We start from the raw sequence: 13139 nt of genomic DNA on the forward strand, positions 1-13139 counted from the left end.
ATCCATTTAACTGAAATTTCTCCAAAATAAAATTACCCAAACTAAAGACTTAGGTGTCTTGTTTTTTTTCCTCTTTTACCCCCTCACAATTTAAAAGCAGAAGTTAACTTTTTATGGGAAATATGTGTTTGAACTATTTTGGAATTTAGAAAAACATTACATAATTTTTTGTTCATACCAAAGGGAGGACTCCTGTTACATTACAAGGTTGCATACCCAAATGGATGTGCAGTTACATGTTTAAATCATAAGGTTGTAAATTAGCAGTTACATTTAAAAATATACATATCAAGTTTAGACTTCACTTTATAATAGTATAAATATAGTTTAGAGATAAAAGTGTCACACCCCATTGGATTTGGACGGTCCAAAGAGCACCATTAGTATTTAGACTCAATAGCAACAGTTCATACATACACATGGGCAGGTCAGCAACTACAAAAATCATGTGTGCCCATCATTGTTGATTGCCAAAGCTAAGCTACACCTCTAAATCAGTGATTGGCATTTCTCCAAACAAGTAATACTAAATACACTAAAAAAAAAAAAGGAGAGAAGAAGAAGAAGAGACTCTTATCAACTTTGCTGCAACTAACATTCTTTTCACCTGCAAGAAATGAACGGCAAACTGTCTACTTGAGAACACATTTGAATACCAGAAGGGGCAACTGGAAAATTTAAGCTAAAACAACATGATGAAGACAACACAAACAACACCGAAATATATGGTTCGTTTTTCAAAAATCAAGAACAATTAGCATATGCATTTCATTTCATTGATGCCAGCAACCTATCACTAACCTCACCGCTATGTTCGAAATGATATTAAAGTAGGGAGTACAAGTAAGATTATTAGAATATGATACTAACATGGGATAAAAGTGAGATAATTATTTTTGTTACCATTGAACGGAGTGTCATGGACAATCCCATGACCATCCGATTTAACAATACTATATTACTAATCCCATTAAGCAACTCCAAGTGCTCTACACTCTTTATTTTACCTAATTGCTTTAATTATTGTGTTCTCAAACCATTCAAACTAACTTAATTAATTTTTAAAACAAAAAATACTAATTGTTGATATTTTACTACTGTAAATTTGTAATAATAATAAATTTGTCCATACAAGCATACAAAACCTGTAGAATGAGGAGAGAAAAAAAATACAAAATATAAAATAAGTTATTCCGTAATTCATCAACTACAATTGAAAGAACATGTAAAATTGCTACATACATGTATACATATATAAAATCCCAAATCTAAGACATAAATATACAAAAATTCAAGACATATACATACATATTTGTTTAGAGAGTCTATGAAGCTCTTTAATTGTAGCTAGCGAAAAGGTAAGATGATACAGTAACTAATCCAATAACTAGGCCGTTGGAACTCAAAATTAGAGTTATATTAGCTAAAATATCTAACAAACTTTTTTTAATTATCCCCTTAAAAATGCGGTACTATATAATATAACTCATCCATTTGTACCAATCAAACACATTACTAGGAGATATTAAGGGACAATAAAAAAACATACTAAATCCATGCGAACCGCATGCACTGCCAATCTCAATCCTTCTACAATCCTCCCCCACCCCAAAATTCATATCAACTGTCCCTATATAATATAATATTACTCATCCCACTGACACAAGACAATGGTACTATATAATACAACTCATCCATTTGTACCAATCAAACACATTACTAGGAGATATTAAGGGACAATAAAAAAATATACTAAATCCGTGCGGTTCTGCCAATCTCAATCCTCTTACAATCCTTCCCCCCCCCCCCCAACCCAAAATTCATATCAACTCCCTCCTCACCCAAAAAAAGCTCCAACCTCAACTCAATTTATCGAGTATACCTTTTTTTCTTATCATCATCATTCGGGTTGAGTAAGGAATTCGTAAAATTCGTAATTTGATTTGGTCTAGTCCAATCCGGTAGATTTGGATTAATTTTTCCAATCTGCGGTTCGGTTCTGGATTGAAAAGTTAAAAATTCGTAGTCCACGGATCGGTTCCGGATTGAATGTGGTTTCGGATTGGGACCAATCCGGACCTATATAAATAACCTATACACAGTATCTTCTTTTATTTCATATCTTAAACTCAAATCTAAACCAGTATAATATCTTCTTTTATTGATTTTGTTTGTTAATTTTTAATTTTAATTTGTAATGGTCTAAATATTTATAATGAAACCAGTTTTCTTTTGATTGTTTAAATTTTAGAACAGTAGGTCACTGTTATGGAAATACATGTTACTATTGTGAAACTAATATGATGTTATGTTTATGTTTTTATGAAATTAAAAGATTCTATATTTTTTTTTTTTTGTTTAAATATATGAATCCATAATTCTAAACCCGATTCAATCCGTTTTTAAATGGATTGACTCGGATTAGTTCCACGATTTAAACAAATTGGATTAGTTCCAATTTTTCAAGAACTAATTGGTCTTGATCTTGATTTTACCTCAATCCGAACCAATCCGGACCATACCCAACCGTACTCTACTCTATATATCAAGGGTGTCAGAAAAATAAGTGCTTTTTATTTATTTTTATTATTATTATTATTATTTAAATCCGTAGTCCTGTCATGTTGCCAATTGAAACAAATGACAAGTGATGATAGAGTTACCATTAATTTAAATTGTAGCATAGTGGCCAACACTGAAAATGTGAGAGGAGGGAGACACATGATCGGAAGCCCATGAAATGATCGATATGTTTGAGATACACACTTAGTTTCAGGCCCACAAAGCATTAACCAAGAGCTCAAACAATTAGAACCAAACAGTTAATATGTTTCCTTTATTAGTCTTATACCAGAAATAATGTTACCTGCATTTGCTCATTCGCCCCCCAAGGATCAAACATGCAAGACATGTCAAAGATCCTTGTTACCCTCTTTAAAACTATTTGCCCTTATGATGTACACCTGGATTACAAGTAAAATGTGTTACTCTGGAACCATGTAGTGTTTTTAATTTTTTTTTATTTTTCAAAGCAAAGCTTCAATCAGAAGTCAGTCAGTTTGAATTCATTACCTTAAATACTGTAGGTCGGATTAGTTGGAATACGATTGCATCACCATCTACTAAACCATGATCAATTGAAAATCCTCTCCATCCACCACTAAGCCCGGCCTTCCTAGCCAAGTATACTGTTGGGTACTCTTCTCCCTCTTCATCTACCAATGTAACAGTTTCATCACGCCTTGGAAGGTTCCGGCGGCAGAAATGAACTGGAAGGCCCTATATTCATTCATAAAGCTTGTGCAAATGATTATTTATTTCTTCAAAACTAAATGAATTACAATCATTAAAAACAAAAACAAAAACAAAATAAAAATAAAAGGAGAAATTGTCTTTGTACATAGGGTACGAACTATTAAAAACAACAGGGGTGGGTGGTGTAACCATTCAAAAGTGAGAAGAATCTTGAGGCTATGCCCTGAGGAAAAAGATACACGCACGAAAAATTCGAACATTTATGAGGAGGAACTTCATTGAATATTTCAGTGATTGTAGTAGTGTTGATGTCATAAATAAACCCTTAGCCATAATAGTCAAATAAAGGATTGAATCAAAATATGCATAAATTTTCAGCTTACAAAAATTGATACTCTAGTCTAATTTGGTGGAATTGGCCATGCAGTGAACTATAAAAAGATAGAATAAGGCTTTCATGCAATATGGGTGGTTGCAGGAATTTCTGTTGCCCTGCATAGGTTGCAGCATGTGTAGTGAAAACATTTAATTCTTTAGAAACATGTATTCACTTAGGCTTCGTTTGTTTGGCGAATTAGGTTAGATGGAATCACCAGTGTAGTAGGATTAAGTGATAAGATTATTAGTGCGGTGATATTAGTTGGTTGTGATTAAATCTATGAAATTAAGTAAAATTCTTCATTGTATAAAATGTGACTTGGTTGTTTTTGTAGAGGCAAAATGGTCTTTTTACACCCAATTAGCAATCTCACCCTTCCATGGGAATGCTAATCCCAACATGTGAGAGGATTTATAGTCCTATGAGACTATTTATTTAGTCTCATTCCACTTTTACCAACCAAACATGATTTACGTACTAATCCAATCCCTCATCTATGGAGTCAAACAAGGGCATGTTTGTTTGGGTGGACATGAGATTGGGATTGGACTAATAGTCCAATAAAATTATTAATCTGATGTTTAGTTAAACAATTGAAATACGAACTAATTATTTTAAACTTGAATATTAGTTAAGATAGGATACATAATCCAATGGATTCGTAGTCCTAGGACTATTAGTCATGAGAATGCTAATCCAATCCGCCCAAACAAACATGGCCCAAAGGTATTAACCCACTTTCACGATTCAAAGACAGCGCTAAGGCTATCTCAGGCCTTTAGTCAAGTTTTAAGTAAGTAAAAAGATATACCAATTGATATGAAGCAACTTAAATAGACAAATTTAGAATTAAGCATAAGGTTTGAGTAAGGGATGATGAAGGGAGTTATTACCAGCCAAAACCCACCAGTGACATGAGACTGGGTCATGGGCTTCAGAAAAGTAGGATAATCTCCTCCAAGACCCGATTCCACCTCTTGTGCTTTGGATATAGCCAACTCCCTTGCTTCATCCGAAGCGTAAACCCGATTCGACAAATCCCTCCTCTTATACATTCCATTCTTCAAATTCCTGCCCAATGATGGAGTACACCCTCCCACCCCCCCACCCGTGTAACATAAATTATACGAATCAACAAAAAAAAAAAAAAAAAAAAGTCGTCATTGACTGAACTCAACCCCAAAATAGAGTAGAACATAGTACCTTCTGGGGAGCTCAAGGCGTTCATAAGTGATCTGTGAGAGAAACGAAAGGAGCAAAGTCATATTGAGTATTATTGTTGGGTAAGTGATGATGGGAGATTAGAAAAATAAAAACATACGATTTCTGCGTAAAGAGGGGCAGGCTTGTTGGCTACGCGATTCGACCTTCTTACAGCCACCATTTCTGTCCGAATGATTCGAGGTGTCGCCCTCTTCACCTATTCATTCATTCATTGTACAAAAAACACACACTTCATCAATACCCAAACCCTATATATCTATATATATAAAGAGAGAGAGAGAGAGAGAGAGAGAGAGAGAGAGAGAGAACCGGAGAAGGAGTAGGAGTGGAGGAGTGTTTTTTGAGAGCTTGAGAGAGCTGAGGGAGATGGAGTTGTTCCATCCTTTTCTTGTTCTCTTCCAACCTCTGCCTCCGTAACTCTTCGTATCTTAGCTTGCCCACCACCATTTTCTCTCTCTGTCTCTCTCTCTCTCTCTCTCTCTCTCGCTATGTTGTTGAGATGTGATAAAATTGCAAACGAATGTCTGTGACTTACTAGCCTTTCTATGCTATAAATACTACACACACAAACTGGAAAGAGTTTTCGAAAATTTGATCCAATGGACCGAAATGGCGGTGGGAGCTTCACTTGCACTGGATGGAGAGTCGACCGTTAGGACTCCACTTTGTGTTGAGCTATGATTGCGTTACTGTGCGTGCACCCGGTTACCTCACAGCCAAATTACAACCCTTGCTTGCTTGTTTTTGCCCCCATTAAATTGTGCCCTTTGGCCATGTTTGATTGGGGTTTGGAAGGGAGTGTTGTATTGTGCCTGTTTGTCAGAAATTATTTACAGCTTATTTTAGCTTTCAGCTTAATTTAAGCTATTTTGATGTGTTTGGTTTAGCTTATAGCTTATAGCTTTGTGGAAGTCAGAAATCAGCTTATTCTTTGAGTGGGGCAGGAGATGCTTTAAGAATAAGCTGAAAATCAGCTTAAGCTGAAAGTTATAAGCTATAAGCTGTTTAGGCATAAGCTATAAGCACTTTCCCACAGCTCTACCAAACAAGGCTATTATCAATTTGTGAGACTTACAAAATCTATATTTATATGTAACAAAATTCCATGAGAGTAGCGATTTTATAGGAGTATGAATCTCCTCTTATGATGAGATTAGCATTCTTATGGAAGGGTTGAGATAGCTAATCTTTTCATACAAATTCATGGCTCAATTACCATTTTGCCTTCCACATATTACAAATTTATATTATATGTGAGGAAAGGTTTTTGGTAGTTTTATAGATTTAGTCTTGATTAATTAAAACCACCATACTAAGAATTAAATAAACACATTTTATCCTACATTTTCAATCTAGTATCACCATATACTAATAATCTTCTCATTCAATCCCACCGACAGTACTCATAATTTTATCCAACTTAATCTACCAAACAAATAAGACCTTTATGTTTTATCTATTTCTTTATTTTGGTTGTTCATTTTTTTTTTCACTTCAGTCTTTTGTACTTAATTTTTTTTTTTTAATTTATACTTAAAGTACTCCTTTCGTTTCAAAATATTAGTCCCTTATTCCATTTTTCATTGTCCTTAAATATTAGTCCTTCTTTCAAAATCAAGTACAAAAATAATATAAATTTCCTATTTTACCCTTCTTTTAAATTAATAAACAATATAAAAAGTACAATTATGACATTGATATTTTTAAAAAATGTACTATCAAAAGGATAATTTTGGAAAATCAACTTTTTTTAAATGCAATAATTATACTACCAAAAAAAGTTGGATTCTCCAAAATGGACCATTATTTTGGGACGGAGGGAGTAGATTATTATTTAAAATTAGACCCAAAAAAATGTCAATTTAACTGCTACATGACATGAAAAATATATTATATTGCAGTTTTGATTTGTATTAAATGTGTGAGTTATATATAATAAAATACTTTTATATCATCTGGCTGTTAATGTGTTATAATCTTTTTAGTTTTGAACATAAATTATATTTTGCAGTAAATTAAAAAAAAATTAAAACATGAAGAATTTATAGAAGAAAAAAAATGACCAAATATAAAAAGACAAAGCATAATTTATTTGAAAAAGTCCAACATTGAAGTGGCTGCTATGTGTGGAGGATAGTAGCCAATGTGGTGCGACTATTGTACTCATTTTAGAATCTATTTTAATAATTTGAATTGTTTATTTTTTAAAAGTTTATAGAGTAAATATATATAAAAAATTAAATTGATCGAAAATTGTTAATCATTCCATTGAATTATATTTGTATATACAAAAACAAATGACAAATATAATTTAAAATATAAAACTAAATATAAATATAAGTCGATGAAAAAATTATTGATATCTATTCAATTTAATAATTTTTAAATATATTTTATTTAATATATCTTAAACTATAAATAATTTAAAGGGTAAATTATAAATACATTCTCTGAAATTTGCTTAAAATATAAATTGCCGCCTATAGTTTGAAAAATTACAAATAGCCCCTTATTAAAAAAATTTATTTAACAGAATTAACTAAAAAAATGAAATTCATAATTACTCTCCTATATAATAATAAAATTACCTAAATTATTAATTGAAACATATTTTTAACATCACTAAAAATTGTTAATTGACTTTGATAATTTATTAATAAAAAGAACAATTTATTATAAAATTAAAAAATTTAAAAAGTAAACTGTAATTTTTAAAGTCATAAAAGACGATTCATATTTTAATCATATATCAAACTATATTTATAATTTACCTAATGTTTAAATTATCCAAAATAAGCTCAAGCCCTCTCCAAGAGGATAAGACGTTCGTACGGAGAGCAAGAACAAGAAGCACCTGTAGCCAGCATTAGCCATTAACCATCCAATCAACCGCCCAAATTCAAATTTCAAAACCCAACTGTTTGCCGGATCTACGTCACTACGTGGTTAACATGTTGCATCAACTACTTACCCAAAAAAAACATGTTGCATCAACACTTCTTTTTAGAATTGAATTAATAGCAACAAGTTGAATGACTTTTATAATTACAACAATGACACGTACTACTAAAAAAATATATATATTAATAGTAATAATGTGTTGAGAATGTCATAAAAAAAAAATTAAGACATAGGTAGTGAGCTCCATCTACTATCACATCATTAATGGTGCTATTAAAGCACCACTTTTAGTGCTCTCAATTATTTTTTTTATAATTAAATGATTTGTTATTAAATCAAACATAGGCCCCGTTTGGTAGAACTGTGGGAAAGTGATTATAACTTATAGTCTAACAGCTTATACCTTATAACTGTGAACATAAGCTGATTTTTTATTTATAAATTAAGCTTCTATTTCCCCATTTAAAGAATAAGTTTATTTTTGACTTACAAAAAGCTATAAGCTATATTATTAAGCTGAACCAAACACATCAAAATAGCTTAAATTAAGCTAAAAACTAAAATAAGTTGGAAATAAGCTCTACCAAATAGGGTCATAATATTATACATTTTAATCTTTGTTTGATTAACCGAATTGATAATAAGAAAATTAATAATTTATCTTATTAAGATTGATTATCAAATTAGATTAGTATATATATATATATATATATTTTGAAATCCAATTAGATTAGTAGGTTAAATAAATCTATTTTTGTCCATATTTGTTTTGCGATAATATGAAAATATATAATTTCATTTATATATTTATTTTGAATTATTAGTTATACGGTTAAAAAATTCGTAAACTTTATTAGATAATATGTCCATTAGAATTTAGTCTAAATCATGGTTATCAGAATCCCGATCCGGATCTTACGATCTATTTGAGTACAATCGATCCAGATCGTGTAAAAACTCCTTATAGGTAGGATCTTTCGATCCTGGTAGTAGGATCTTATAGGATCATGGAATCCTGATTCGAATCCGATCCTATTCGATCCAATTTACAAGCCTTGTTTTGTATTGTATGACATATTTTATTGTAAATTTTATATTTGTTGTCTAAATACCAATTTATGTGGTCAAAATAAGTAATAAAAATTAAGTAGTATTGAATCAAATAGACTGAGAACAATAAATTAGGAAACAAACATTCAAATATTGCGGTAATTTAAGAAAATTAAATAATCGGAAAAATAAACTTTGCTTTAGCAGAGTCTAAGGAGGGCAAGATGATTGCAACTTTATCCTAATTTTTGAAGAGATTATTTTTGTGACTTGAATTCGCTCCACCAGGGATGCTAGCGACAAACCTTATCATTTGGTTAAGCTACTCTTTTGAGTTCTTAATCTATTTTCATATCCAACTTTGTTAAATATTTTTTCTTTATTTTTTATGCATTATTGTAGATTGTAAAGTATTTTGTTATAGAATTCTTCTTCTTCACCTTCTTTTTTGATGAAATACAGAACTTTTACCATCGAGTTTTCTATTGTATAATATTATATGTACATTTGACATGGAGTATTCTATTTTTCACCATATCTTTTCTTCTTTTTAATAGAATATAGGCTCATTTTGTGTATACTTTATAAGAAATATTTATTTAAATAAAATTATTATGTAATTGTCTTTTTCGGTAGGATCTTACGATTCTTGATCCGATTCTACGATCCGATCCTATAAACACCTCTAACGATCCTACGTAGAATCCCGATTTTAACAACCTTGGTCTAAATAACAAAAATTACAATCAAACCTTGAAATGTAAGTCTCATGGATTAATAATTTCAATCCTATACTATAATTTGCGTAATCAAATAAGCACTTAAAATAATTCAATGTCCATCTATTAAATAAAGAATAAATTATAAATATACATCCTGAGATTTTGTTTAAAATACGAATTATCTATGGGATTCTGAAAGTTACAAATATCCCTTCTTATAATTTTTTATTTAACAAAAAAATAATAATCTAACTACTCTCCTATGCAACAATAAAATTATTAGAATTATTAATTGAAATATATTTCTAACATAATTAAAAATTGTTAATTGAGTTAATAATTTATTAATAAAAAGTGTCATTGTTATGCAATTTGAAAGTTGAAAGGATAAGACATATTTCCTAAAATTATAGGGAACAATTCATATTTTAAGCAAACAACCTCAGAGGATGTATTTGTAATTTACCTTTAATAAATGAGAATAATCTTGCTAGATTGAATTGTTGAAGTAATTTTTCTTGAATTCTTCAATTGGTGATTTTCGGATCTTATAAGACATATTTCCTAAAATTATAGGGAACAATTCATATTTTAAGCAAACAACCTCAGGGGATGTATTTGTAATTTACCTTTAATAAATGAGAGTAATCTTGCTAGATTGAATTGTTGAAGCAATTTGTCTTGAATTCTTCAATTGGTGATTTCCGGGTCTTCAAAACTCTTTGTAGTACAGAAAATTGATACTTCAAGTCGCGTTACTTAGTTATTTTCCTAAAGACAATATTTGTACCTACCCAAAAGGTGTGCAAGGGATTATAATAAATTCGCCTCTAAGATACAATGAAGCCTGATTTAGGATCAAGTTTATCGGCGTCTGCACTGACGATAATAGATCAGAATACTCTTGATATAATCAAGAAAGCCAAGACACTAATAACCAAGTCTACAAAACTTGATTATTAGTAAGAAAAGTAGAAACTTGCTTTAAAAAACTTTTGATCGAAAATTCTAAATCAAGAGAGAGAGAGAGAGAGTTGTAGGAATGCTTTTAGGATTTTTGAATGTATTGAAATGGCTGATTTTACAGCCTATTTATAGACCTTTGATGCATTTGATTGAAAAGTCATATTTTTTGTTCTCATCCAATCAGATGTGACCGTTGGATCGACGATCTATGGTGCAGATCCATCTCACACTGAATAGATCAGATATAACCATTAGATCGATGATCTATGGTGCAAATCCATCTCACACCGAATAGATGCCTTGACTGATCACACCTAATCATGATCGGGTGTCATTTCAAGCCGCTTCAGATCGGACACACAATCGTTCGATCAGTTGGTTGACTTATCGCCAATGGATTCACTACCACGCAACACCAAGCTGATTGTATTCCACATCACCCATACCACATTGGATCCACGTTCAATCAACGGCTATTATCAAGCCACTTCAAATCGAATAAGCAACCGTTCAATCGATTGGTTGATTCATCGCCACACCACGTTATCACTCTAGCCTGTCTGATGTAAATAGAAAGGCGCATGCCTAATGTAAATAGAAAAGCACCCTCATGGTGCCAGTGCAAAGTGCACCATCAAATGTCACACTATCCACACCACACGTGGGCGTGGTGCTCCATCCTTGTGGTGTGAGTGTATGCATATTAACATTCATTCCATAATTCTATATTTAAAAGAATATTTCATTTAACACTTTATTAAGTGTTCCATGTTTTCCTCTCTTTCCAATGTGGGATGAAATTCCCAAGCTTATTTCGAACTTTCTAAAGAAAATCAAGAAAGGTTTTGAAAACATTCAAGAACTAAATTATAAATTTTGAAAATCATTTTGAAAATTTCCCGACATTTGCATACGAATTTAACAAATGATCTCAATCAATCCGTTTTATTTTATCAAATATTTTTCTAGTAGATGGCAGCAATGGTTGAGTCATCCGTTTTATTTTATCAAATATTTTTCTAGTAGATGGCAGCAATGGTTGAGTCATGGTGGTGATAGCAAAAGTGGTAACCATGTTCAATTCAATTAAATTTAATTTTAACTAGGTTCGTAAGGACAAACCTATTTAAATCCATTTATAAATTCAGACAAGTTTAACCGGTTTTGACTAGGTGCCGCTAGATAAATTGTTATATTTTAATAATTTTGGTTTCAGTTTTATAAATTTAGTTTTTTGGAAATTGAATTTTTTACTTTTTGTTTTTTTTTTTATTTTTAGTGAATATTTTTAAAATTTTAAGAATTTTTTTTTTTACTTTTTTAGATGCACCTTATTTAGATGTATCTAAATAGTAAAGAATTTATGAAATTTTTTTAAAAAATATTAATAAATACACAAAAATATGAAAAATATAATGATTTTTGTATTTTCTTTTATATATTTTTGATATTTAGTGAATTTTTAAAGATTTTTTTTCACGAAAATTATACTTTTTAAGTGTATTTACGTTAGGTGTGTCTAAAAATTTAAAAAAAAAATCAGTAAAAATAAAAAAATATATATATAAAATAAGAAATTAGAATTTTCTGAAAAGTATTTTCAAAAAATTAAAAACAAACTTCGTGAATAATATTTTTTCTATTATTCTCACTTAGATGTCAAATAAAAATTCTATATACGAATTCCTTGATGTAAAAACAAATAGGGTAGTAAAATTTTAGATGTTGCTAAAACTGGAGTCAAAGATCAAGATGACTCCCAAGCATCGAAGCATTACCCTCCTTCTAAACTCTCTGACAAAGATCAAGATGACTTTGGTTGAGCAAATATTCAGTCCTGGATATATCCAAATAAAGTATTGCTATGTGTGAAGCTGTTGGCTACATATTTTGTAAAAGTCAGTTGCAGTTCGACACGTGGCATAGTAAGGGTAATAAAGGAAGGTTATTCAAGCCTTTAATCCTGATCGTACACGTGGCAATAAATATTGGTCCTCACATGATCTGAGTAACACTAGATCAAATAACGGGATGCAAGATGACGTGTCTTCAACGGTTACTCATATTCAAATCCAGTACAAGAGGGAAGCTCAACTGCCAGTAATGGCGTAATGGAGCTACTTTTAAGGAAGCATGATCAGCGATCATGGAGGAGCAGTTCGACGGATCGAAGTGCAGTTCGAAGGTCATCACTGACGAGTATAAATAGCAGAGCAGCCCCCAGGAAAAAGGACGGACTCAGATCATACAAACCAGTCATTTACTTCATATATTTTCTTTTCCAGTCATTTACATTTCCAGTCTTTAAATACCTGCACTTTAAATACCAGTACTGCACTTCGATTCATAGGAGTAGCTTCAAGTAGATTCACAAGTAGATTGCTGTTGTAAACCTCTCTGAGGCTGAGTTCGGACCATTGTAAGTGTTCATTTTTATGAAATACTTCAATTGTTCTTCATATTACTGTTATTTTCTATTAACTTCTCCTAAATCAAGCCACCAGTAAAAGTCCTCTTCATTGAGGCTGAAAAGAACTAAAACACAATCGTCTGATAATTGGTTGACAATCACAATTTCTGTAAGGACTGATTGATCCTTGCTGGCACGCTCACATTCACAAAAATACCCTTCGAAAAGCCAA

At 31.3% G+C, this 13139-nt stretch overlaps 1 protein-coding gene across 1 annotated transcript; it reads right to left on the minus strand.

Moving 5' to 3' along the window:
- Window positions 1–357: 357 nt before the first annotated feature.
- On the minus strand, window positions 358–5389 carry LOC114279266 (B3 domain-containing protein At5g42700-like). The gene is made up of 7 exons (XM_082912382.1): window positions 5168–5389; window positions 4956–5054; window positions 4838–4869; window positions 4528–4705; window positions 3073–3279; window positions 2867–2963; window positions 358–607 (listed from the first exon to the last, which is right to left on the minus strand). Exons 1-6 carry the CDS (start codon window positions 5303–5305, stop codon window positions 2913–2915), a joined length of 705 nt encoding a protein of 234 aa, XP_082768508.1. The 5' UTR covers window positions 5306–5389; the 3' UTR covers window positions 358–607; window positions 2867–2912.
- Window positions 5390–13139: the final 7750 nt, after the last annotated feature.

Source organism: Camellia sinensis, unplaced genomic scaffold (genome assembly GCF_055761805.1).
Source record: "Camellia sinensis isolate YWXY unplaced genomic scaffold, ASM5576180v1 Unanchor3, whole genome shotgun sequence".
Lineage (NCBI taxonomy): Eukaryota > Viridiplantae > Streptophyta > Magnoliopsida > Ericales > Theaceae > Camellia > Camellia sinensis.

What these genes read in the sequence shown, in the direction of transcription:
- LOC114279266 (XM_082912382.1), bottom strand. Translation starts at nt 5,305, where the DNA reads ATGGTGGTGGGCAAGCTAAGATACGAAGAGTTACGGAGGCAGAGGTTG. An exon ending in CCACTCCTACTCCTTCTCCG is followed by an intron (nt 5,055 to 5,167) that starts GTTCTCTCTCTC and finishes ATGAATGAATAG; the next exon opens with GTGAAGAGGGCGACACCTCG. An exon ending in CCCCTCTTTACGCAGAAATC is followed by an intron (nt 4,870 to 4,955) that starts GTATGTTTTTAT and finishes TTTCTCTCACAG; the next exon opens with ATCACTTATGAACGCCTTGA.